We start from the raw sequence: 24,462 nt of genomic DNA, 5'->3' as shown, positions 1-24,462 counted from the left end.
AAGTTGCAGAGCAGATCCTACAAAATGGTTGTCGTAGGAAGTATAACATATCTTATATCTTCAAAAACCATATATTCACCTATTTCTAGGCTTGCCTTGGCTTTTCTTGTTTTCCGACAGCCTGTATCTTAGTGGTACATAAACCAGTCACACAGTGCACAGTACTTGTCCAGTTCCCATTTGCGCAGATGTTCACCTGGATTTTGTTAGTAGATCGGAAGGTGTGAAGCTTTGAAGCTTTCTGTCCGCTATTTCCTGTCATTCCCTAAAAGGACACTGTGAAGCCGACCACCTGCATTTTTAATGTCCATGTTAATAGAGACAGACAAAAGCCAAGAGTCCTTTCTTCTTGGAGTAACTGCCCAGTAGTCCTTTAAAAGCATGAAGAATGCCTGCTAGAATAACAGTTACACCTAGATCTATATAGTATCTTTTTGTCCCTGACATACAAAAATGTTAAAGATCAATATAATAACAATAGCAGTCTTCGTATTACGTCCATGATTTATGATCCCTGTGTGTATTAGTAGCAGAAAAGGGCAAATGTATATTTTATTGCACTTTCATTTCCTGTGTTGTTCCAGAGATTATGACCTTGACCATTTTACAAGACCTGCCTTTGTATTAAAAAATACTTCTTCAAACCACAAGGAGATTTCTGGAGATCTTGCTTTAATGCATCGTTTTTAGCATCTGAATTTCTAATATTTGTTATAAGCGCACTGAATATAAAGTATAAGTGCTTGAGGGGTAGAAGGTATTTATATTTTATGTATGCTAGATGCCTTCCTATGAATTGTATATGGCAAAAATTCAGCATCTTAGGGGTTGTCCGGGGTTGGGGACATTGGTGTATGTGTACAATGGTCCCCTAAATATTACATTAATGCCTGTCCTTCCTTTACATTTCTGATAGCCCTTTTTCACTTCACAAATTTTCAGCCAGTGAAGTTTCTATCACAGTCAGTGACGCACCGGGTCCCTTTCTGCATAGCGAAGCCTCTTCTTCCGCTTCGCAAGGAGCCCGGTGACGTCACTGTCAGCCTCAGTAATTATTCCGAGCGCATGGAGGGGCGATAACTAGGTGGCATCACACCGTGCTAAGCCGCACCCCTCTGGCCTAATTTGTTTCCCAATAAATAGGCACCTCTCTCATCAGTACTTCTATTTATTAGGGTTTATCTTTAATCTAATATAAATTGAATTTAGCAATGTACGGTACAGTGATACGGTTTTATTTATTGAGCTGTTGCTCTCCCCATGAATATGCTTTCTAGCATTATGCTAGCTTTTCTTTCTATACAATAGGCATAATGCACATAATACAATAGTGGTTTGTGCGCAGGTTAAAAGCTCCCTCTTAAAGGAGTGGTCCGGGATCAAGATTATTTTTAAAAACCAGTTAAATCACTATTAATAGAGGTTTGAAGGTCCCCCCAGATGTTTTTAGGTATTTTTACACTTCAGTCCCCCACGGATTGTTTACCTCTCTGTTTATGTGTGCGGTAACTTCCTGACGCACTGCTTTCTGGGCCCCAGCGCAGCATCGCGTTGTTTCAAGTGTGTGTCTGCTCCTCCGTGCAGCCGCCCCCCTAATTCATATGCCTCCTCCTTAGTCACGCCCCTAAACGCCTCCTGCCTCCTTCCTTGCTAAGAATGCGCCCTGCCCTTGGGCTCCTTATTGAGGTAATTAGCATATTAATAAAAGCGATTTTATAGACAAATTACAAGACACAGGGCAGTAATACTAGTATATTTTAATGTAAATCGTGGAGACTGATGTGGTGATGTTAATAGCTCAGTAAGTGCAATCCAGGTGACAGTGTCCCTTTAAAGTTGAGCAAAATGCATGGTTTCAACCAAAACAATGTTAATCGGTTGAAATTTAAAAGCAGTAGTTTTAGCCGACAGATGACAGAACATTGTCTGAAAAGAAGTTGTCTGCGTTTAATACTTTTGTCGGATGAAAGATCTTTCATTCAAAGTAAGGCTACTTTCACACTGGCGTTTTGGCTTTCCCTTTCTGAGATCCGTCATGGGCTCTCACAAGCAGTTTTGCCCTAATAACTTCAAAAGTCCAGCTTCAATTAGCAAGGTAAGAAAACTTTATTTTAGCGGTTTTGAAACTTCCAGTACACAGATAATCTCCTTCATCATGACGTAGACATTGTATGTCATGGTGAAGGACCCCTATTGAGAGTGGTCTGAAACGCCTCACAAGATTATCCGTGTACTGGAAGTTTTAAAACCTCTAAAATAAAGTTTTCTTACCTTGGTAATTGAAGCTGGACTTTTAACGTTTTTGGGAGTGTCCTACTAATAACGCAATCCAGGTGCTATGTCCGTGCTCGTTGCAAGGAGACACAGGTGAGAGCTGCCGATTTCTTTCATTTCAGTTTTGCCCTAATGCATTCTGAATGGAAAAGGATCCGCTCAGAAGGCATCAGTTTGCCTCCGATCAGTCACCATTGCGCTCTTGAGGCGGGCACCAAAATGCTGCCTTCAGCGTTTTGGTGTCCTCCTGACGAAACGGAGCCAAATGGATCCGTCCTGGCACACAATGTAAGTCAATGGGGACGGATCCGTTTTCTCTGACACAATAGAAAACAGATCCGTCCCCCATTGACTTTCAATGGTGTCCATGACGGATCCGCAAATAACGCTAGTGTGAAAGTAGCCTAAGATTGTTCGTGAATGAAAGAATGTTCCCAGAAAGATCTTTCATCCATCGCTCGGTTTCATTGAACATGTATGGCCAGTTTTAACACGTGTGACAGCCAAGATGGACTCAACTGCTGTTTAACCATCAACCAACTTCTATCTAATCCGTATGGCCACCTTTACAGCATGTATCTGTAGTGTGAACCGCACAGGGCAGTATTGTTTTCCCTTTGGAGCTCTGGACATTTTTTGTGGTATCATCTCTTGAGGTACCAGGAGTACATGTTTAGGATTTTTGGGTCGTTACTAGCAGGTTGCTATGATAAAGTGTGTAACCTGCCACATGGCGGATGAGTTCACTGGTGTGTATGCATGTCGCGCATCATTGCAACTAATGATTGTCAATGGTGTCCCAGTGTGACACGTGACATACCGCAACATGATCCAGTCCTGAAGGATTTTGTATCACAGATTGCACCCAACTTTTATTCAATTGACATTAATGTAAGTCACTTGCAACATGTGACTCGCCTGCGGCCATTCTGTGACTTGGCTATAAAATAGCCATGTCACAGCAAATTGCAGGCAAAACGCATATTTTTTTTTTATATTGCATGACTTTTCTGCAACTTGCTGTTGTGTAACACATGTCAAGCCTTATTATGTGGGTACCCTTTAAGTGAAACAGGGGCCTAGTAAATCTAATTACAGCTGATATACCATAGTGACTCGACAGATATCTAATACAGGGGGAAAACATCACTAAGGTGTCTCATTTCATTTTTTACTTGTTAAACCTTGCAGTGAGGACGTCAGCAGAGCTACATGAGGCACAATGTATTCCTGCTAATGTACAGCTGTCTACATAAGTCCACTGTGCATGTCTAATCGAATACAGGTACTACACATGCAGAGCCGACAAGATGCTCCTCTAGTCAGTCATGATGAATGGTTAGAAGAACACTAAGTAGTCAGCATACATTCGGAGAAACCCTGGATGTTGACATTTAGTTTATGATTCGATGCTTGCTTAATCTTGTTTATCCTTTACAACTGTCTCTAGCGCTTTATGCAAGATTAATGACTTCTACTATTTACTTAATACATAGCGTAATGGCAAACACAAGGATGCAGCTTCTTTCCCAATTCCATAGCCCTTCTCATTGGCTCGAAAATACCCTATTATGGTAGAATCACTTAACCTGTCAAGTTTGAGGATACACACCTTAAAATCCAGACCTGCTTAGTATACAGCTGTCGTTATATATGTATATATAATAATTGTCATTGACTCATTGTGTGCAATCAGAGGCGGTATAGGGTACTTTTTCCCAACTGCTGTGGATGCTACAGACTTTTATTTGATTATTAAACCATTTTACAATCTAGCAAATAGAAAAAATAAATCAATAGTATAGGTAATCAAGAAACTCTGATACTGATACTACATGCATTATATGGACATACACATTCGTATTCACATGCATGATGATTCGGCCTACCAGAGTTAAACCTTCATGGGACTGGTAACTTTTACCACAAAAGATGGAAGAATTGGAGATTTATTATCCTTTTATATAACGTATTTCTAGGTATCTGTATAAATACTATAATATTTTATGTAATAATTCAGTTACCCTTCTTTTCATGCATACTGATTGCAATTGTATTGGAGGAGGCTAGACTACTTACTTACCACCTTCTGTGAAGTTCTCATTGTACTTAAAAAAAACGTATAAATGGTACGTCCACCTTTTAAGATCATGTCAACTTTAGGTCTATAATTCTGTGCTGGTTAATTTATAATGTACTCTTTCTTATAGGGTGGGTGAGAGCTCAGTATTGATAGAGAGCTCCAATTACATGCTTCCTTTCAAACAACAGTAATGTTAGGAGAGTGATACATATCACATTCATGTCTGCAAACATGCCAATCATCTAATGTGTATGGGGGGGGGACTCCTGACTCTTCATGACCGCTTAAGTCAGAAGAGCTGATTTGGATGTGTATAAGGGGTCAGGGCAGATCTAATGTATAAGTCCAGCATTAAAGGGGCTGTTCACTTTCTGGTTATTGTTGACCAATGTGTTTGTGAGATGATTATATGGCACTTACTAATATAGTCTTAGTGGAAATTGTGCACCATTTTCTGTATTTCATAAAGTATGCTCCCATGCTTACAAAGTCTTTTGTGCTGTCCACACGGAGGTCTTGTCCATAAAATGTCTGCTGATGGAGGGTCATGTGACCAGGCAGATCATCTCCATGTGATGCCTCCTCCCTTCAAATTCACTGCACCTGCCATCTGCACTTGTTCTGTTTAGTGGGAGTTTAGTGCAGGTGTTTGAATGGAGGATTAATGTCTGGTCACATGACCCTCCATCAGCGGCCATCTTATTTAAAGGACCTCCGTGTGGACAGTACAAAAGACTTTGTAGACAAGGGAACATAACTTACGAAATATAAAAAATGGTGCAGAATTTCAACAAAGGCTATATTAGTAAGTGTCATATAATCATCTCACAAACACATTGGTCAACAGTAACCAGAAAGTGGCCAACCCCTTTAAGTCATAACAATTCTTTCTGCTGCTGCCACCACAAGGGAGACTGGGCATATGTGATACTTTGCCATCTTTTGAACCCCTTTGATGCTATGTTATAGAAATATGATGCACTATATTTTGATGCAGGTGCTATATCTGTGATTGATTATTATATGTACGTTCCTAAAATTCTATACTTACAAAAATTGTATGTCACCAGTGCATTTTTTTTTTCTTGAAGGTGCGGCATAGGTGGTGCGAACTTGTTATAAAACACAAGTATACCACATCATACAAGGACGTAGAGACTTTCCTTCTCCAGGACCAGGTGTGTAACTCACTTCTTCAGCTGTATCATTCATCTTTCACAATTTAATCCTAGATGCAATCATGGAGTAGCAGTAAATGATTTCTGTGGCTGTTCCCATAGGATGTCGAACATAGGGCAAAAATGTGATGTGAAGCCGGTCTTAGTTTAGTATAGAGATCACAATCACCACAACCACTGTGACACAGTATATCCCTCACCATCACCTGTGTTGATCTTGTAGCATGAAAAATGGGGCAGATGCCATGAGCAACTAGATTTCTCAGTGCTTTACTAGCCTATTGAGACATGCATAGGTGTGCCCAATACAAACGTGTTTGCCCAATGTCATATAACTGCATTGTGGTTTTGAAGATACTTCTCCAAATCATACGTCTTACTTGCTTGAAGGAATAATTAACTACATAGACAACTGATCCTTGACTTTCTTCTTGCTCAGATTACTTTTGCTTCACTTCACAATACTCTTCTTATATTAATAATTTCTATCAATCAAATAGATCCTGGGGCCAGGCAGCTGAAAATTAGAATGTGTTGGGGGCTTTTAAATCCCGAATTTATTACAATAGTTTACTGGGATTTATTCACCAGCAAAGAGGAGGTGCTGCAGCAAAGAGTAGGATGGGTAGTTGACAACATAGGCACTTTCCTGAGATAAATTTTAAGCGTGGCGAGTCCAGTATTAAGCATGGTTGAAATCTACAGTTTCTGATTGTTGAACTAAATGAAGATTACTGAATATACACTAAACACAGTTATAAAAATGTTACAGTTATTACCCATGTGCAAGAGTAACCAGGGTATTCGTGGGTTAAAAATACATGGCTGCTTTTTCCCCCAAAAAAAACAGTGCCACTGTGCTGCAATACCAGACAGAACTCATGAGCAGGTATGGCATTGTTTCTGGAAGAATGCAGTCATGTATTTCTAATTCTGGACACCCCCATAAAATTTAAAGGGATTCACCTATCCAACTGTTTGCATTGGCACATAGCTGTAGTTAATTTTTCTTTTGCTGATCCCGAGTTATGATACTTTTTCTTAATATTAAAATTAGGCCTATGGTGCAATGAGCGCATCACCATTGCTCTTGCTGCACTCTGCTATTCCCCCATGATTCTTAAGTTGTTACAGTTTACTTCATACTGTAAAATCATGAACACCAATAATAGGTGAAACTAGGGACACAGGCAGTAATTTGGTTGTTCTGATGTTTTGTGAACATACACATCAAACAAACATTGGAATTGGACAACCATCTAATGTGTATGGGGATCTTCTGGCTTTCTTCCAAAAACAGATGTTGGAGGAAAGAATGGTCAGGCTGTTGGGTTTCAACACCTCCGATCCTTTGTTCTCAAGGGCCACCAGTATGGGATTTCATTGTAGCCACCGCAGTAATGTTCACATGCTGGCCACACCTTGTCTCCTCCAATTATAAATATGTACTTGCTTTGTGTGGTCTGATATTTTTTGAATGAATGTCTGGACCTGAAAGAAGCAGTTCATGTACAGAGAAACCTACTAATGTTTGTGTATTGAAGAAGTTCTGCAAAATGCACTGGAAAGAAAATATATAATATTAGCTTAGCCTTATCACCTCATAATGCAGTCTTGTGCTGCTTTTTTTGTGTGCCAAGGTGTAATGTTTTGGAAATGTCAGCATCTTTGCCTGTGGCACCAACTTACCTGGTTCTGCCATGGTGATTATAGCTTGTATATTAGCTGCTATCAGTGGAATCACGTTGCATGGGTTTTTGGATCCTTTGACCATACAAAGGCTTAATTTGATCACTACATTACAGATGGCTTTAGAGATGCTAATAAGCAGATGTTTTCTTGTATATATGGTCATATATTCCATATCAGGGATTTTAATACAAAATAACTCTGTGAGATGGCCAACCAAAATTGCTTGAGTCTAAAATTTCTTAAAATAAATAAAAACAAAATAAATTAAAGTTCACCACTGCGTTATTAAGATCTTCTATCGGCATCGCAGACCTCCGTGTGAAGTGGGCTTAATTCACATCAAACCGCCTCTTTAAAATACCACCTCCTTGAGAAGAAAACACCATATCCAGACCAAATTTCCTGTGACAGATTTCATTTCCATCACATACAGTATCATGCTATCTTCTTTGACCACCAAGTCCTTGATGACCTCAAGCAATTTTGTTTAATCAAAGAAGGTGGTTGCGCTGCCTCATATAGGCTGTAACTTCAGAGTGTAGGTGAGGATATGATAGTCTCTTCTAGTGCAACCGAACAACCGGATTCCAACAGAGGATGATCTTTGCCAAAAAACGACCCTTCTGTGGATTTTAGAGTTTGGAGCACATAGTGAACGTCTATTAACTTTCCATATATCAACAAGGTTTTATTATTCTCACAAGTGTATAAAATCAACAGGCACTAAAAAATCAGCAGGTCATCCGTGTTCACAAGATTGGGCAAACTTGTGAACACGGATGACCTGCTGATTGTTCAGTGCCTGTTGATTTTATACCTTTGTGAGTATAATAAAACCTTGTTGATATATGGAAAGTTAATAGACGTTCACTATGTGCTCCAAACTCTAAAATCCGCAGAAGGGTCATTTTTGGCAAAGATCATCCTCTATTGGAATCCGGTTGTTCGGTTACACTAGAAGAGACTATCATATCCTCACCTACACTCTGAAGTTACAGCCTATACGAGGCAGCGCAACCACCTTCTTTGATTAAACAAAATTGCTTGAGGTCATGAAGGACTTGGTGGTCAAAGAAGATAGCATGATACTGTATGTGATGGAAATGAAATCTGTCACAGAAAATTTGGTCTGGATATGGTGTTTTCTTCTTAAGGAGGTGGTCTTTTGAAGAGGCTTCTCAGTATTTGGGAAACTGAGATATGTCTTATATCTGCCTCCTTAGCATTACCCAGTGTTTACAAGAAGCATACATACTGTACAATTATGCTCTGTAGGGCATGGTGTTATATTTTGGATTTCTTTACGGAAACCTTTATAAATTTTGACTATTTTATTACCATAGTGAGTAATAAAGGGTGTAGTCTTAATGGGGTGTGAATAGGATGGGAACTGTGTCAGTGTGTTTGACTACAGAATCTTCTTGTTATAGAAGTGTTTACTTGTTCTTTTCTTCTCAACAGGCCATGGGTGTGTACCTCTATGGAGAATTAATGGTGAACGAGGATGCCAGACAGCAAGAACTTGCACACAGATGCTTTGCTGCTGTCAGAGATCAAATGGATGTATCCTGTGTTAAAGTGGTGGGAGAAATGTTGTTTTAATGGATTGACTTCCATAGAACAATGCTGTGACTGAAACGGCCAAGCTCTCGGTGTGGTCATGTTAATGCAAGTTAAACTAGATAGGATTAAGTTCTGAACTATGGGTGGATTACTTGTTCTAGAACAAGGCCGTACTAGGAGCCTGGCCTCCAGCACATTACATCAATGTTAGAAGCTATGTCTGTGTGGCATATATCAAGAGTAAGTTGAAAGATAGTAGGTAATCCTAGTCTCAGACTGTCTGTAATGTCTCATCCATTATTTTTACCTTTCTATGCAGTAGTTAAAAATAAATCCATTTACTATCTTTTACAAATGCAACACGTGCCTACATATCTTTGCGTTTCCAAGTGATTCCCATCCTTTAAGTAAAACCTGAGATACTAAAGGGTACTACTATTGTATTGTGGGATTTAAGTTTATAGTTATTGCTTGCCTGCCGGTTTACATGTATAGTATATTTGATTTGTATAGCTTTCGGATCAAGGTTTATTCACACTGCTTTATTATGCGCCTGTGAATATCGTATATTTAGCACCAAAAACTGGATTGAGCCCTCTCATGCAAAAGCAAGAAAACCTGTCTCCCCTTAGTCCCCCCTGACAGGATCAAAATGAATAAAACTGAAAACACCTTTGATTGTATGAACTTTCTATTAAGATATGTTGTGAAATGAAGTTCTAGACTTAGTCTTCACTTGAGCAATAATTGACTACCCTGAGGTAACCTCAGTGCTGTTTGCACATGCAAGTTTAACACATATTTAATTTGGTTTGGTATGAAGGTCTTCTGTAGTGTGGCATATTTCAGATACTTGTCTAATGAAATAACACAATTGACAGACTTGTTGTCTGCATGTCTTTGTAGAAGTTTCCGCTTATCTAGTGACTTTGACATTGGGTACAGAAATCAGTGTGATGTAGTCATATGGAGGGACAGGGATGTTAAACACATGGCTTTAACCTACTATGGTGACTAATTTCATTTCACTTAAAGTTTAGTTCATCTACAGTACAATCATTTGAGTTTAATTTTGCATGGATGGACATTACTAGCTTTCAGTCGAAGCTTGAAAGTAAATTCTTACTTATAGTGAATATATAAGTTAGACTACCTGCATTGCATTACTTCAGGGGCTACAAGCTAAATGTGTATCATGCATAGAAAATAAAGAAGCTAACAGCTAACATTCCTACGCTTTTTTAAGTGTTCATACCATGCAGTGGGACAGAGTTATCAGTGTATTCACACAGTTTCTTTTCTCTATCAATCGAATGGCAACATTTGGCATTCAAGCTGAATCCAATACATATGCTCCACTTTTTCTGACATATGAATATATTGGAAGAAATAGTTTAGTCCCTATAAGTAAATCTAGCTCATGTTGCACTTGAGACGGAGTACCTGCACACTGTACAGTGTAGGGGTAGATTTACTAAGACTGGCAGTGTGCAGTGTATGAGCAGTGTACCAGTACTATCTACCTCCTGAGTGTCTTACCTATGTTGTCTCTTAATTCTGAAAGGGGTGGATAAGGTGCCAGTAACAATGGCAATGACAGTGTGTCACTGCAGCCCTGCTGGCAGTATCACTACCATAGCTTGGACAGGAGGCAGCATCACTACCATAGCTTAGACAGGAGGCTGCATCACTACCATAGCTTGGACAGGAGGCAGCATCACTACCATAGCTTGGACAGGAGGCAGCATCACTACCATAGCTTGGACAGGAGACAGCATCACTACCACAGCTTGGACAGGAGGCAGCATCACTACCATAGCTTGGACAGGAGGCTGCATCACTACCATAGCTTGGAGAGGAGGTATCATCACTCATTACCATAGCTTTGACAGGAGGCAGTATCACTACCATAGCTTGGACAGGAGGCAGCATCACTACCATAGCTTGGACAGGAGGCAGCATCACTACCATAGCTTGAACAGGAGGCAGCATCACTACCATAGCTTGGACAGGAGGTATCATCACTCATTACCATAGCTTGAACAGGAGGCAGCATCACTACCATAGCTTGGACAGGAGGTATCATCACTCATTACCATAGCTTGGACAGAAGGCAGCATCACTACCATAGCTTGGAGAGGAGGTATCATCACTCATTACCATAGCTTGGACAGGAGGCAGCATCACTACCATAGCTTGGAGAGGAGGTATCATCACTCATTACCATAGCTTGGACAGGAGGCAGCATCACTACCATAGCTTGGACAGGAGGCAGCATCACTACCATAGCTTGGGCATCTTGTGAATATTGTTTTTGCCAGGACCTCATTGTGACTAAACTATTTGTAGACAAATATGAGGCAGCACACAAGATACCAACTTGCTCTGTGATGACATCCCATTGCATTTTGCCATCTACCTCTATAGCTAGAGATGAGCGAATTGAATCCCATGAAGTGGAATTTGATCCGAATTTCATGATGAATTAGATTTGCATCAAAGCCGAATTTCCTCGTGCTTTGTGTTAGTGAATCGATTTAAACTGAAATAGTATAAAAAAACTAAACATTTATTCTTACCTTCTACATTTGCTCGCGATGGGCTGCCACGCGCCATCTTGATTAACAATCTCGGCCAAAATCCCGTGCATGGTGACATATGACGTCACCACGTCAGCCGGCGTGATGCTGTAATCTCGCGCTGCGTGAGATTTTGCGCCGGATCTTCAAGCAAGATGGCGGCGGCCAGCCCGTCGCAAGCAAATGGATGCAGTAAGTTTGATTTAATTTTTTTTTATATGTTAATGTCACACTGTTTTACACTCAGATGCCGCGATCATGTATGAACTCGGCATCTGAGGGGTACAATGACGGGGGGCAGCGCTATCGCAGCTCCCTGTCATTGCAGCCACTACTTACAGAAAAATGCGCTTCGTGACGCAGTAATTCATCACAAAGCAAATTTTTTCGTAAAATTCGGCGATTTAGCCGAATTGAACTTTTGAAAAACTTCCTTAATATAGCCTTAAAAGAGAATAAAAAATATAGCCTTAAAAGAGAATAAAAAATATAGCCTTAAAAGAGTTGTCAGGTCTTATATGCAGGTCACATGCTGTAGGACACATGCTGAATATACTCCATTAAAAAGTTAATGACCGCACCAGATTACCCTGTGTTCCAATTCTGTGGTACTCTCAAGTACTTAAATAGTGTCTGCTCACAACCCTGTAGATGGAGTGATCAGGTGTTATATCACACTATGGAAGAAAGGGAGGATCAGTAGGGTTTACAAATGGCACTGCAATGTGGAAATGTGAGCACACCACAGAATTATCTCAATACGTGTCTAACATGTTATTCCTTTTTAGGAGATCTATGAACAAATAACTTCATAACTTTCCCTTTTATACAGTTAATTTGTGCTTTCAACAGGTCACTTCGGTTTTGCATAACCATAACTGACGCAAAAAATTAATCACTTCCAAGTACTTTGCTCTCACGAATACATGTAGCGCGTGGAATATTGGCCATGGAAGATGAAAGGAAATAGTTTGTGTAATTTGCTGTTTAGTGGTAGTGATGTGGTTGTTTGGGTTCCTGGCATGCTGATTTGTGAGCTAAGATTAAAATCACATTGCCAGGGATTACCACACAGCCATGTCCTTGGCGGCAGCAATGGAAACACCGACTCTCCTCACAAATTGGGACCATAAGACGCAGATATACGGAAGAAAACCGTGAAACAAGTCTTCTCTGACAGAGAATTACACACTCGGCGTTGGCCTTTCTAGCAAGGTGCAGAGCTTAGCTGATTGGTGAACAGTGATTAATTTCCTCTTTGTTCACAGTGGCTAAGTTCTGCACCTGAAGAGAGGGTGAGATGGAGCCGGCATGGAATCATGGTGCTATGTGATATTGCGGCCCGAACATGTTTACAAAGGATATATCTCTTGGATGGGCATCTGTCAGAAACAGAAGGCAAAGAATGCATAGAAATGATTTTTGTTCTCGGTATTATATCATGTCATTGGATATCGGAGCGTGACTAAACTGTGCCACGTAGATTATTCCAGCAACATTGTAAAATCTTGGATCAGTTGTGGTGCATTCGTTCCTGCTGTTCTTCACATGCGATGGACTCGTCCTCTTGTGCCTACTGAACTGATATCAGTTCTAGCCTATATACTGGCTCAGTTCAGCAGGAACAGGAGTCGAGCCCCTAAACAATAAGGCTTCTCTTCTAATCTGCCCAAAATTACCACCAGGAGATGTAACGTTACGTTTGAAGAAAGTTATATATTTGCATTACTGTACTTTCTTTATTGTTCCTATGTAATACACAAGTGCTGCTTAAGATTCTGATATATTAAATACATGAAGGATTTACAGTACATTTTCCTTGAATTTCTATGTGCAATAAATTTTGATTAAAAAAAAGTTTGTTGAAACGTGCATCCATGTGCAAATCTCAGTGATATTATCATCACTAACGTGGTCTACTGTACATGTAGGAAAAGACAGATGGAAATCTGCCACTTTACTACAAATGTATGTATGAATTGTATGAACAACTTCTATAAAATGGATTGGTACTTATATTATTAGCTTTGACAGTCTAACAGTAGATTTTTATTCATTCAAGTCATGTTATATCTAGCATGTGTGCTCACTGTAACTTAAAGGAGTAGTGTCACTTCAGCAAATGGCATTTTTTACATAGACCATGTTAATACAAGGCACTTACTAATGTATTGTGATTGTCCATATTGCCTCCTTTGCTGGCTGGATTCATTTTTACATCACATTATACACTGCTCATACCACTGCAGTGCAAATACAAGGTAGCTGGGACGGAGCTGCCGCACATGCATGCCTATGGGCACTCCCTCTGTCCCGGACACCAGAGAGGCCGGCACTTTTTTCTATAGTGAGCAAGCATGGCCACCACTGATGGATTACAGGGTGGTCATAACCATGGAAACGAGCAGTGTATAATGTGATGGAAAAATTAATCCAGCCAGCAAAGGAAGCAACATGGATAGTCACAATACATTAGTAAGTGTCTTGTATTAACTTTATCTACATGATAAATGTTATTTGCTGATGTGAGACAACTTTTTTTTTTTTATAAAGAATTCTGGTATTAAATTATTTCTGCAAAAAATACCCAGTACAGGTCTGATACATGGACTGGACTCTGGATTGTTCCTTCATGCTGCTATTCTGTACACCTTGACTCTGCGTGTATACTGTACTTTAGGTATTTTTTAATACATTTTATATATAACATCTTAGAAGATGCATTCTTTCCTAACCTTTATTACTGCTTTATATTGCATATAGGCTTTACGTCAGTATTTAATAAGGCATTCATTCCTCAGAAAAACAAGTGTAAAGAACAGTTCTCAGATTCTTGCACCTTATTTGTACTCATTTGATATGACCTTCTACACATTGGTACAGTAAGGGCTCATGCACACGACCGTATGCCCTCGGAGACATACTGTCCTTGAGCGGGCCATATGTCCCGAAGCGGCATACATTGTGTGCACAGGAGCTCCCAGCATTATAGATTACAATGATGCTGCGTGCATCGGGCTGCCCGCGGGACTATTGTCCCGCACTCATATGACATTATGACTGTGGGACAATAGCCCGATGCGCACGGCATCATTGTAATCTATTATGCTGTGCGCTCCTGTGCGCACGATGTATGCCGCTTCGGGACATATGGCCCGCTCAAAGACAGTATGTCTCGGAGGGCATACAGTCGTGTGCATGAGCCCTTATGCTGATGGATCTACTGCAGGATGAATATAGCTAAATCTCCAATAAAATACTCATATCAAATTTGTTTCAATTGTATGCAATGTAATTAAACCAGATAATCTTGGTAGTAAATTCTGTGTGAATAGCTAAATGACTAATAACAGCTTTTTCACCCATGGACTAAGTCACGGTACTATATTATTGCTTCTGGAAATGTCACTGCTGGAAATTATTTGGAACTAGACTCTAAACCTATAACAAAATAGTGGAAATAAGAACACTGTAAAGTGTTGGAAATACAGACTGGAGACGTAAGAAACAAAATATCATGGGGAGCGGCATTTTTCTAGGCTTCCAGTCAGCTGTCCCACAGATGAACATTGCCGTCACAGATACCATTACAGAATGGATGTCAACAGCCAACAAAGGATTGCATTCAGTTAAATGCTATTAAAATATGACTTGAATGTCTGCACGGAAACTGTGATATTGTATATTTCTAAATGTTAGTAAAGAGTCATTATAGATGATGTCCCTGTGACAGCTTGAATTTTTTATTTTATTATTTTTGACACAATGGATCTAAGAAGCTTTAAAGAAAAAAAGCCTTATAAAAGCATTTTTATTTAACAAAATACTGTCCATATTCCAGTATGTGTAGAAAAATGCATGTGCCTTACTGAATCTGAAAGCTGACCGTTTGGTTTTGTATGTTTTTAATAGATGTCGCCAGCACACGGTAAGTCAAGAAGCTTTAAGATCATCCATATGCTTCTGGTGACTGTACATTTCATTGGAAAACAAACATGCAAAAACAGTGGTCCTCATTAATTAATGTGAGTGCACCTAGGTTTTGTTGTTAATTTCACCAAAAAGTGTCAGAATTTGCCACATCTATGGCTTAGAGAACGTTTCTGTGTAAAATTCTATCGCTAAATAAGCCAACCAGTAGGTGGTATATAGTCAGAGAAAAGTGTCTATCCCTGCACCACATTGATCATCCGGCCTGAGCCCCTGTGATAAATCTGGTGCAGGTCTAGACAGACTGTATTAGTTTAGGCCAGGGATGCCCAACCTGCGGCCCTCCAGCTGTTGCAAAACTACAACTTCCAGCATGCCTGGAAAGCCTACAGCTATCACCCCACAGTCGAGCATGGGAGTTGTAGTTTTACAACAGCTGGAGGGCTGCAGGTTGAGCATCCCTGGTTTAGGCCATCTATACCAGAGGTGCACAACCTTTTCTGAAACCAAACTGAACCAATACCAAGGGCCAAAAATAAAACATAAAAGGGTATTACCAACTGAAATACTGTATTTATGGCATATCAAACATACAGTATATGTCTGGTTGCACTTCCAAGACTCCGGTCTAATAGAGGAATACATGAAAAATACATGTGAGCAGCCACAAGACATAGACCTACACGTCTGATACCAGATGGTTGAGGACCACAGGCTGTTCACCCCTGATCTACAACCTTAGTAAATCTGCCCCAATGGCTGAATATTGCCCCATGTGAGCCCAGAATATGTACATATAAAATAAACCCCTGGGTTTACAAGCCTGTTTATCCTGTCATGTATTTTGTGTATGCTGTCCCTGAATACCACAGAACATGATAGCCCATAAAAGAATAAAGAATCAGTACAACAGGACAAAGAGAAAAAGAATTTGTATCTTCCTCCAGGGCGTAGCCTGTCTACACGCAATCCATGTCATAAATTGTACAATTTCCCCTTGCAGGAAAAAGCTCTATACATAGAATTTCTTTCCTTTTACTACCTTGCACTTCTATTTCAGCCTTTAGCTAGCAGAGTTTCATTGACCTGCCCATCAAAGATAGGATTATGTGTGCACTAAACTATCAGCTGACAGCAGCGCTAACTCGGGGACTATCGCCTATTACATTAAAGACAATGCTTTCTAGGTAAATAACGTTGTGTGCGCGAAGGTTGTGTTACAGCACCGGGCATAAGCGGGTTAACTGATTATGGTGGCGTGCTGCATATGCTGCATTCTGTCTGCTTTGTTTTATGTACAACTCTTATCCGTCTAATGGACAACAATTGACTTATTTTCTGGAAGTGCAGACTGAATCCGGTATAGAGTTTGGACATGTCTGCTAATAGCCCAAATCAGATTATAACGTTTTACTCCATGCAATTTAAGATCATTTCCTGAGCGTACTGAAAGCCTCAGCTCACAACAGATCTTGGCAAGGGTACAAAAGTTAATTTCCGATTAACCCCTCCCTGATAGACCTGCTCACTGTTTGGCTTTCAAACCATCCGATAAACAGTTTACATTTGAGATACTTTTGTGTTTCTTGCATGACAATCGACAAGAGAAACATAAAGTATAAACTGTAAGCAAGACCTGTAAATCCTCTCTTTTATAAGCTTTGGGGAAGCCTTTTAATACTATGTGCAGCCACTTTTCAGTTAGGTTGAATTTCATATACTTTTACATTGTCATGCTTTGTGTAAAGTTTCAATTTCATATATCATAAAGCACGCTAGTATAGCTGTCATTAATAGCTGTCACCCAGTCTTAGTAGGAGACTGAATCCCTTTGAAACCTTATATTAATATATTCAGACTAAACATTAACATGTTGCTGAGATTTCTGCGACTGGAAATCCATTTTCACATGAGAATAGGGTTGTTTGGCAGAAAGCACGTGTTTTGCAAGTTCCATTTGGATGAGTAGGACAGTTGCAGAAGTTTGTCTGATGCATGTGACTATACCCTTATATTTTTATGATTTAGGGAGAAATGCTATTTATTATTAAATTATTTAAAGTATTGTATAGTATATTAAAATATGCACTCTTAGTGTCCGAGCTTTAACTGCTACCATTTGTTTTATTCTGAACTGGAAGTTCTGGGATTCATTATACTCTCATACCAATTATGCTGTATTAACGATATTAATTATAAATGATTGGAAGACAGTACTTCCCGTGTTACCAGCCTCACTGGGGAGTAGAATAATGATGCTGACCATAAAACAAGCCTCTGGTCATCAAGGTTTTTATCCCACCATTGCTTCTGCTCCTTTCCTTCCCTTTATATAATATTAGTAGAAACCTGATAGTTATATGAATGGGAAGATTATAAACAAGATATTTCATACAAACCTATGTGATGTGAGTGTTTCCATAATCTTAAGGCACTTTTACACGGGGCAATGATCAAGGCAGATATTGGGAAGGAGCATTCCTAGGAATGCTCATTCCTGATAATGGTCCTGTGTAAAGGTGCCACCTATCATGCTGTCTGTGCAGCCATCTGCTACCCAGAAACAATGATTCTCTAAGGGGATGAGCGATTGCAGGAGTAATTGCTTTTGCCCATACATCAGAGGTGATTGCCGCATGTAAATGCAGATTTCACCTCCTGTAACGAGGGAATTATTAGGAATGAACAGATTGTTCCCAGTTATTGCCTATGTCAGTCCATGTAAAGAAGCCTTTAATTAGTTTGATAATAGATTAGACGTCCATAGATATTATGTATACATAAAGGGGGTCATTTACTATCCTGAAATGCACCTATATTAGGTGTATTCTGGCACAGATTGCAGCACAAAGGTCATTTTCGCAGCAATCTGCGACCATTCCTCGCTCCCGCCAGGTCTAAAAAACTGGGCACGGCATGGGTGGGGAAGGGGACGGCCCAGTAGGCCCATCTAATTTATCATTTTCTATGCCTGTTTTAGGCTTAGAAAATGGTCTAAATTTAAACCAGCAAGGAAGCTGTCTTACATATAGAACTGGTGCTGGATGTGCCAAAGTTATGGAGAGGCCGGTGCCACTTCTTAACTTCAGAGGATCCACCGCCAGCTACACGGGTTATTAAGACCGGCATATGAAACGCTGGTCTTAGTAAATGACCCCCAAAAGTCCTACAGATTTCAATTATATTTCATCTAAATAGTTTTTTATTTTTTTTTTCTCTCTCCCATTTTGTTTCAAGTCAGACATTTTAGATGCTATACTTGCTACAATTGATTTGATTTATCTTTTGTGCATTTTGCAAACTGGACAATCTGTAAATTTCTGAATGAAATGAACATTGAGACTATTTATATGGATCTAAAGCTAAATTCACACCATGTTGTACTGTTAGTAATTACGCTGTCTTGACCATAAACCTTAAAGTGGGAATTTAATATTGATGGCCCATCCTTACGAAAGGTCATCAATATCTGATTGGTGGGGGTCCGGCTCCCATCACCCCTCGCCGATCAGCTGTTTGAAGAGGCCATGAGCACTTAGGCCTCTTCCTAGTCCAGTGACGTCACTGTACATCGGTTACATGACCTAGGCATGAAGTGAAGGGGCCTGAACTGCAATACCAAGTACAGCTACTTTTCAATGGACAGCGCTGTGCTTGGTAAGCTGTGAGGAAGCATCAGCGGTCACCGGAGCTCCAGTGAGAACAGTGACCTCTTCAACCAGCGAATCAACGGTGGTTTTGGGAGTTGGGCCCCCATTATTTTGATATTAATGATCTATCCTGAGAACTAGTGATGGACGAACATCTGCCGGGACGGTTCGCGAACGCGATCAAATATTCGAATTACCGCGACTTATGTGTTGACAGCAAAGGCTGCAGATGGCAACACTATTGTCAGCAGCAGACACATTTAAAAAAAGCCCACATTGCGGAGACATGTGCCGGCGTCCTGGGAGCGCCAGATGTGACCGTGCATGGTAGATGGCTCGGTCCTGATACATTTACTGTCTGCTTTTTGCCTCCTGTGCAATGTAAGTTCTGCCTGCTTCTCCTCCCTATCTGCTGCTCCGTCTCTCCCTCTGAACTCCCCTCCTCTTCCTCTCTTGTGGGCACCCACGTGACGTCCATCGACACGTCATTCATCGACGTCACCTTCCCCACCACTAACATTAGAGATACCGGAGTAGGCAGCAACAGCGGGGACCACCCTCCTTGGGCTGATCTGGATACTGTCGTCAGACTGCTGGGTGGCGGCCGTTGCTACCTCCTCTTCCTGATACGATGCCAAGAATGGCTGTGCATCGGAAATGTCTTGGAATTGATCGGAAAATAATTCCTCTGATTCGAGTGGAGGGGATATGGTGGTGGTGGTGTCTTTGGGGGTGGACACAGCAGAGAGTGAAGAGGGTGCAGAAGCGGAAGGCTGAGTGAGCCACTCAACCAAGTCTGGTGCGTCTGACGTAATCGAATGCAACTTTCCACTTAGGCTCTGGCCTGGTGCTCCGGCCCGACCCCTACCACCCCTGCGGAAGGGCCTGCCTCTTCCTCTGCCTGTCATTTTTTAAATGACCCTGTGACAAAAGTCTCTATAGAAGAGCAGTATTTGTGTAAGAAGGTATATAACACCCCGCTTCAATCAGTTGTTTTTGGGGGCGACTGGTATATTACACCAGTTATAATAATTTTTTCCACTACCATTTGTCACTGTGTAGCAGAGGGAACACAGCAAAACAGCAAACAAATGCTGCAGTACCCAAATACACTATAAAGAAAGTATATTGGTATATAAAACCCCGCTTCTATCAGTATTTTGGGGGGGCAACTGGTATATCACACCAGTTATAATAATTTTTTGTAATTGCTTTTGTCACACTTTGTAGTTGTAGTCTTGTTGCAGAACCGCTCACCAGTCACAATGCTGCACAATACAAATCCACTATAATATGCTTTCTATTAGGGGTGGGCGATATAGGCGATATGCGATATAAATTTGTGCCATGATATGGATTTTGTGCATATCGCCGATATCGCCGGACCGCGATATAACCGGTAGTGAATGATCGCACTCTCGGCACTCACCATGTTCTCCTGAGCCGGCACAGTGGAAAAGGAGGGAGTCCCTCCCTCCCCACTGTGCGCGGCTGCCGCTGGCCACCAAGAGTAGGAGGGGGAGGGACTGTGGCCACTGCGTCACCAATGAATGCCTGTATACCAACGTAGCATTTATGTGCCGGCCATATCCCGGCCCCTATGACTGCACGCTGCGATCCGCCGCAATAACCAGTCAGTTGAGGGGTAAATCGCGCGGATCACAGCGTCCTGGTAGAGGTCAGGTGCCGGGAATGTTCTTCAGTCTCTGCATTGGTGGCAGTGGGCAGTTCCGATCGGAGTCCCAGCAGTGTAATGCTGTGGCTCCGATCGGTTACCATGGCAGCCAGGAGTCACGCTACTGAAGTCCTGGCTGCCATGGTATGTTAGTGAGCAGCATTATACTCACGTGCGCTGTCCGCCGGTTGCTCCTTCTTCTGTCTGTGCGGCGCATTGCTAATGCTTATAGCATTAGCAATGCGCCGCACAGACCTATGAGAAGAAGGAGCGCCCGGCGGCCACGGCGCACGTGAGTATAATGCTGCTCACTAACATACCATGGCAGCCAGGACTTAAGTAGCATCCTGGCTGCCATGGTAACCGATCGGAGCCCCAGCATTACACTGCTGGGACTCCGATCGGAACTGCCCACTGCCACCAATGATGGGGGGGGGGGGGGGGGGCCCTGTGGCCACTGCCACCAATGATTAATACTGGGGAGGGAGGGAGGGGTGGGTTTGAGTTACCAGAGGGGGCTGATAAGAGGGAGAGGCTGGGGGGCACATGAGAGGCTGGGTGGCTGATCAGAGGCTGGGGGGCACATAAGAGGCTGGGAGGCGGATCAGGGGCTGGGGGGCACATGAGAGGCTGGGGGGCGGATCAGAGGCTGGGGGGCACATGAGAAGCTGGGGGGCACATAAGAGGCTGGCTGCCATGGTCAGCTCCCTGCTGTTGTGTTCACAAAGCACAGGGCAGCAGGGAGAGTGTAAAGTCCTATTCACCCTAATAGAGCTCTATTAGGGTGAAAATGACAAGGGTTCTAGCCCTTAAGGAGGCTAATAGTTATTAAATAAAAAGTAAAAAAAAAAAAAAGTTTAAACACCCCCCCTAAATATAGAAAACAATATAAATCGCGGTATATATCACATATTGCACATGCTTAAAATTATATTGCAATATAGATTTTAGGCCATATTGCCCACCCCTACTTTCTATGTTAGAAAGTATATTATAAGTGTATTACACCCCTCTGTACTGCACACCTATCAATAGCACACCTATACCAGTCCTTAAAAGAACTTTTGTGGACCTATTAGCTAGCGATTTGTGTTCCTAAGGCCTCATGCACACGACCTTTCCGTGTGCCTTCCGCAATTTGCAGAACGGAACGGGCGGCCCATTGTAGAAATGCCTATTCTTGTCTGCAAAACGGACAAGAATAGGACATGCTATATTTTTTTTGCGGGGCCACGGAACGGTGCAACGGATGCGGACAGCACACGGAGTGCTGTCCACATCTTTTGCGGCCCCATTGAAGTGAATGGGTCCGCATCTGAGCCGCCAGAACGGCGGCTCGGATGTGGACCCAAACAACGGCCGTGTGCATGAGGCCTAACAGCCTGTCCCTGCTCCACACAGCAACCTCTCCCTACACTGACAAAAGACTGAATGTAAAATGGCGGCCAGATCAGGTCTATTTATAAGGCAGGGGGTATGTCCATGTGCCGAAACTTTTCAATTGGCTGTCCTGTACCACCTGATGGATGTGTTATGGGTCAAAGTACAATGTAAAAGAATATGGCGGGCGTGAATATCGCCATATGTCCGGCGAACGCGCGAAGTTCGCCGCGAACCGACTGCCGGGTGAACCGCAAGGCCATCACTACTGAGAGCAATCCATCAATATCAAAATCTGGGATAACCCCTTCAACGGGTGTAGTTATTTGCACGTATCAACACTATTATGTACCAAAGCAAAAAATGCATACTACAAAGTATACCTTTATTAAATGGAAGTCAATGCCAGATATAAACAACTGTATAAGCATACAGATGCGTATGGCTGACTATATGTTAGGTTGGGTCACTGTAAACAATTCTGCTCAATGTAAACACCAAATGTAGTGTGAATTGAGCCTTAAAATATAATTTTCAGCTCATAGAGTGAAAGGAATTTTACAATATATTCTTGGCTAGCTCAAGCAGGAATTATATAAGATTTATAGAAGGACTTGACTCCTTAGCTCAAAGGGGTTTCCCAGAGTTAAATGTTGATGACCTATCCTCTTCTGATAAGCTGTGCTCAGGAAAGCACCATTACCTCTTCCACAGCTTGTGTCATCACATCCAACACACATGGTATTTCTACACCTCAGTCCCACACAAGCTAATGGGATTGAGCTGCAATATCAAGTATAGTCATGGTACAATAGATAGCGCTGTGGTTGGTATGCTATGTAGGAGCTGCAGTGTTCATCTGAGCACTGCAGCCTCTTCAAACAGGGTGCTAGGAGTTGGACCCTACACCGATCTGATATTGATTGCCTACTCCTTGAAAACCCTTTTAAATGTTCACATTTCATATTAGGACATATTAAGATACAGGTGGTTCCCTGCTTGTGCACCCCACATCAGACAAAGAGCTGCTGGGTGGAGCAGCTGCTGCTCTGAGGGGCTTGGTGAATATCTCACCGATATATTGAGTGTTCCGATTTTTCTTGCCACTGGAACACCTGTAAGGGAGCAGGCACATATGAGCCATTTCTTTACATTTTAGCATGTTCCGTCTATGTACACGGTTAGACATGCTACTGGCAAAAGATCATTTTTATGCTACCATAAAACATCCGCACAGCTGACGATTTGTTGCAAACATTTCTCCAACTATCCGGTTGAACTGACTAGGGCTTGCAGAAATCCAGGCATATGCTACGGAACCTCATTCTGGTATTTAGAATGGTCTTTCAGTCACAACAATTTCACAGATTGGCTGGGAGTGAAGTTACCCTTACCCCATACACATTATGCTGGCCGAGCCCAGACAACAATCTGATGTGTATGGCAAGCTCTTGATATATGGAGTCAGGGAGAAAAGGATCAGACATGTTGAATTTCAGCGCACAAACCTTTTCGTTCTTTTGCGAGATAAGCCTCCACCGAGGTGTCTGGCAGCCGCTTTCTCCTCTTTCCCCATTAACAACAGAAACATGTTTGGCTGAGTGTGTATGTGGGATCTGGGAGAGATAGCTGTTCGTTCGACTGACAGCCATTGAAGGTGTATGGGAAGGCTGTTGTAAAATGCAATACATAAATAAAGGTCTTTTTAGGCTATTTTCACACTAGCGTTCGGGGTTCCGCTTGTGAGCTCCGTTTGAAGGCTCTCACAAGCGGCCTCGAACGGATCCGTCCAGCCCTAATGCATTCTGAATGGATGCGGATCCGCTCAGAATGCATCAGTCTGGCTCCGTTTGTCCTCCGCTCAGCAGGCGGACACCTGAACGCAGCTTGCAGCGTTCAGGTGTCCGCCTGGCCGTGCGGAGGCAAACGGATCCGTCCAGATGTTAGTCAATGGGGACGGATCCGTTTGAAGTTGACACAGTATGGCTCAATTTTCAAACGGATCCGTCTCCCATTGACTTTCAATGTAAAGTCAAAACGGATCCGTTTGCATTATCATGAACAAAAAAAAAAAATAATAATTATTTTTATTTTTTTTGTTCATGGTAATGCAAACGGATCCGTTCTGAATGGATCTAAACGTTTGCATTATAGGTGCGGATCCGTCTGGGCACATACCAGACGGATCCGACCTAAACGCAGGTGTGAAAGTAGCCTTATATGGACAGATTTCTACCAGTAATGAGCACAGTCAAGGATAAGGAACTTCAGGGAGGCAGATAGTTGCCCGATTGAACAACCTTATTAACGATCGGATAATTTCTGCATATTATTGTGGAAGGCACAACTCCCGTTCGCACTGGGTAATGTGCTACTGGTAAAAGATAATTTTATGCCAGTGTAAAGAATTTGATCACCCAAAAAACAAGCATCTAGTCATTGGCCGATTAGGCAGGCC

General features: G+C 41.8%; 1 protein-coding gene across 2 annotated transcripts in view; it reads left to right on the top strand.

Annotated features, from left to right (window-relative positions):
* The window catches only part of LOC120989100 (aminopeptidase O (putative)), a 559,812-nt gene extending 550,662 nt beyond the window's left edge, over positions 1-9,150 (top strand). For both annotated transcript variants that reach the window (XM_040416998.1, XM_040416997.1), the window contains exons 16-17: positions 5,449-5,535; positions 8,689-9,150. In XM_040416998.1, the coding sequence (XP_040272932.1) occupies positions 5,449-5,535; positions 8,689-8,829 (228 nt within the window). In that variant the 3' untranslated portion in view covers positions 8,830-9,150. The remainder of the gene's footprint in view (positions 1-5,448; positions 5,536-8,688) is intronic.
* Positions 9,151-24,462: the final 15,312 nt, after the last annotated feature.

This window comes from Bufo bufo, chromosome 2 (assembly GCF_905171765.1).
Source record: "Bufo bufo chromosome 2, aBufBuf1.1, whole genome shotgun sequence".
In the NCBI taxonomy this organism is placed as follows: domain Eukaryota; kingdom Metazoa; phylum Chordata; class Amphibia; order Anura; family Bufonidae; genus Bufo; species Bufo bufo.
This window is presented reverse-complemented; position numbering and strand designations above follow the sequence as displayed.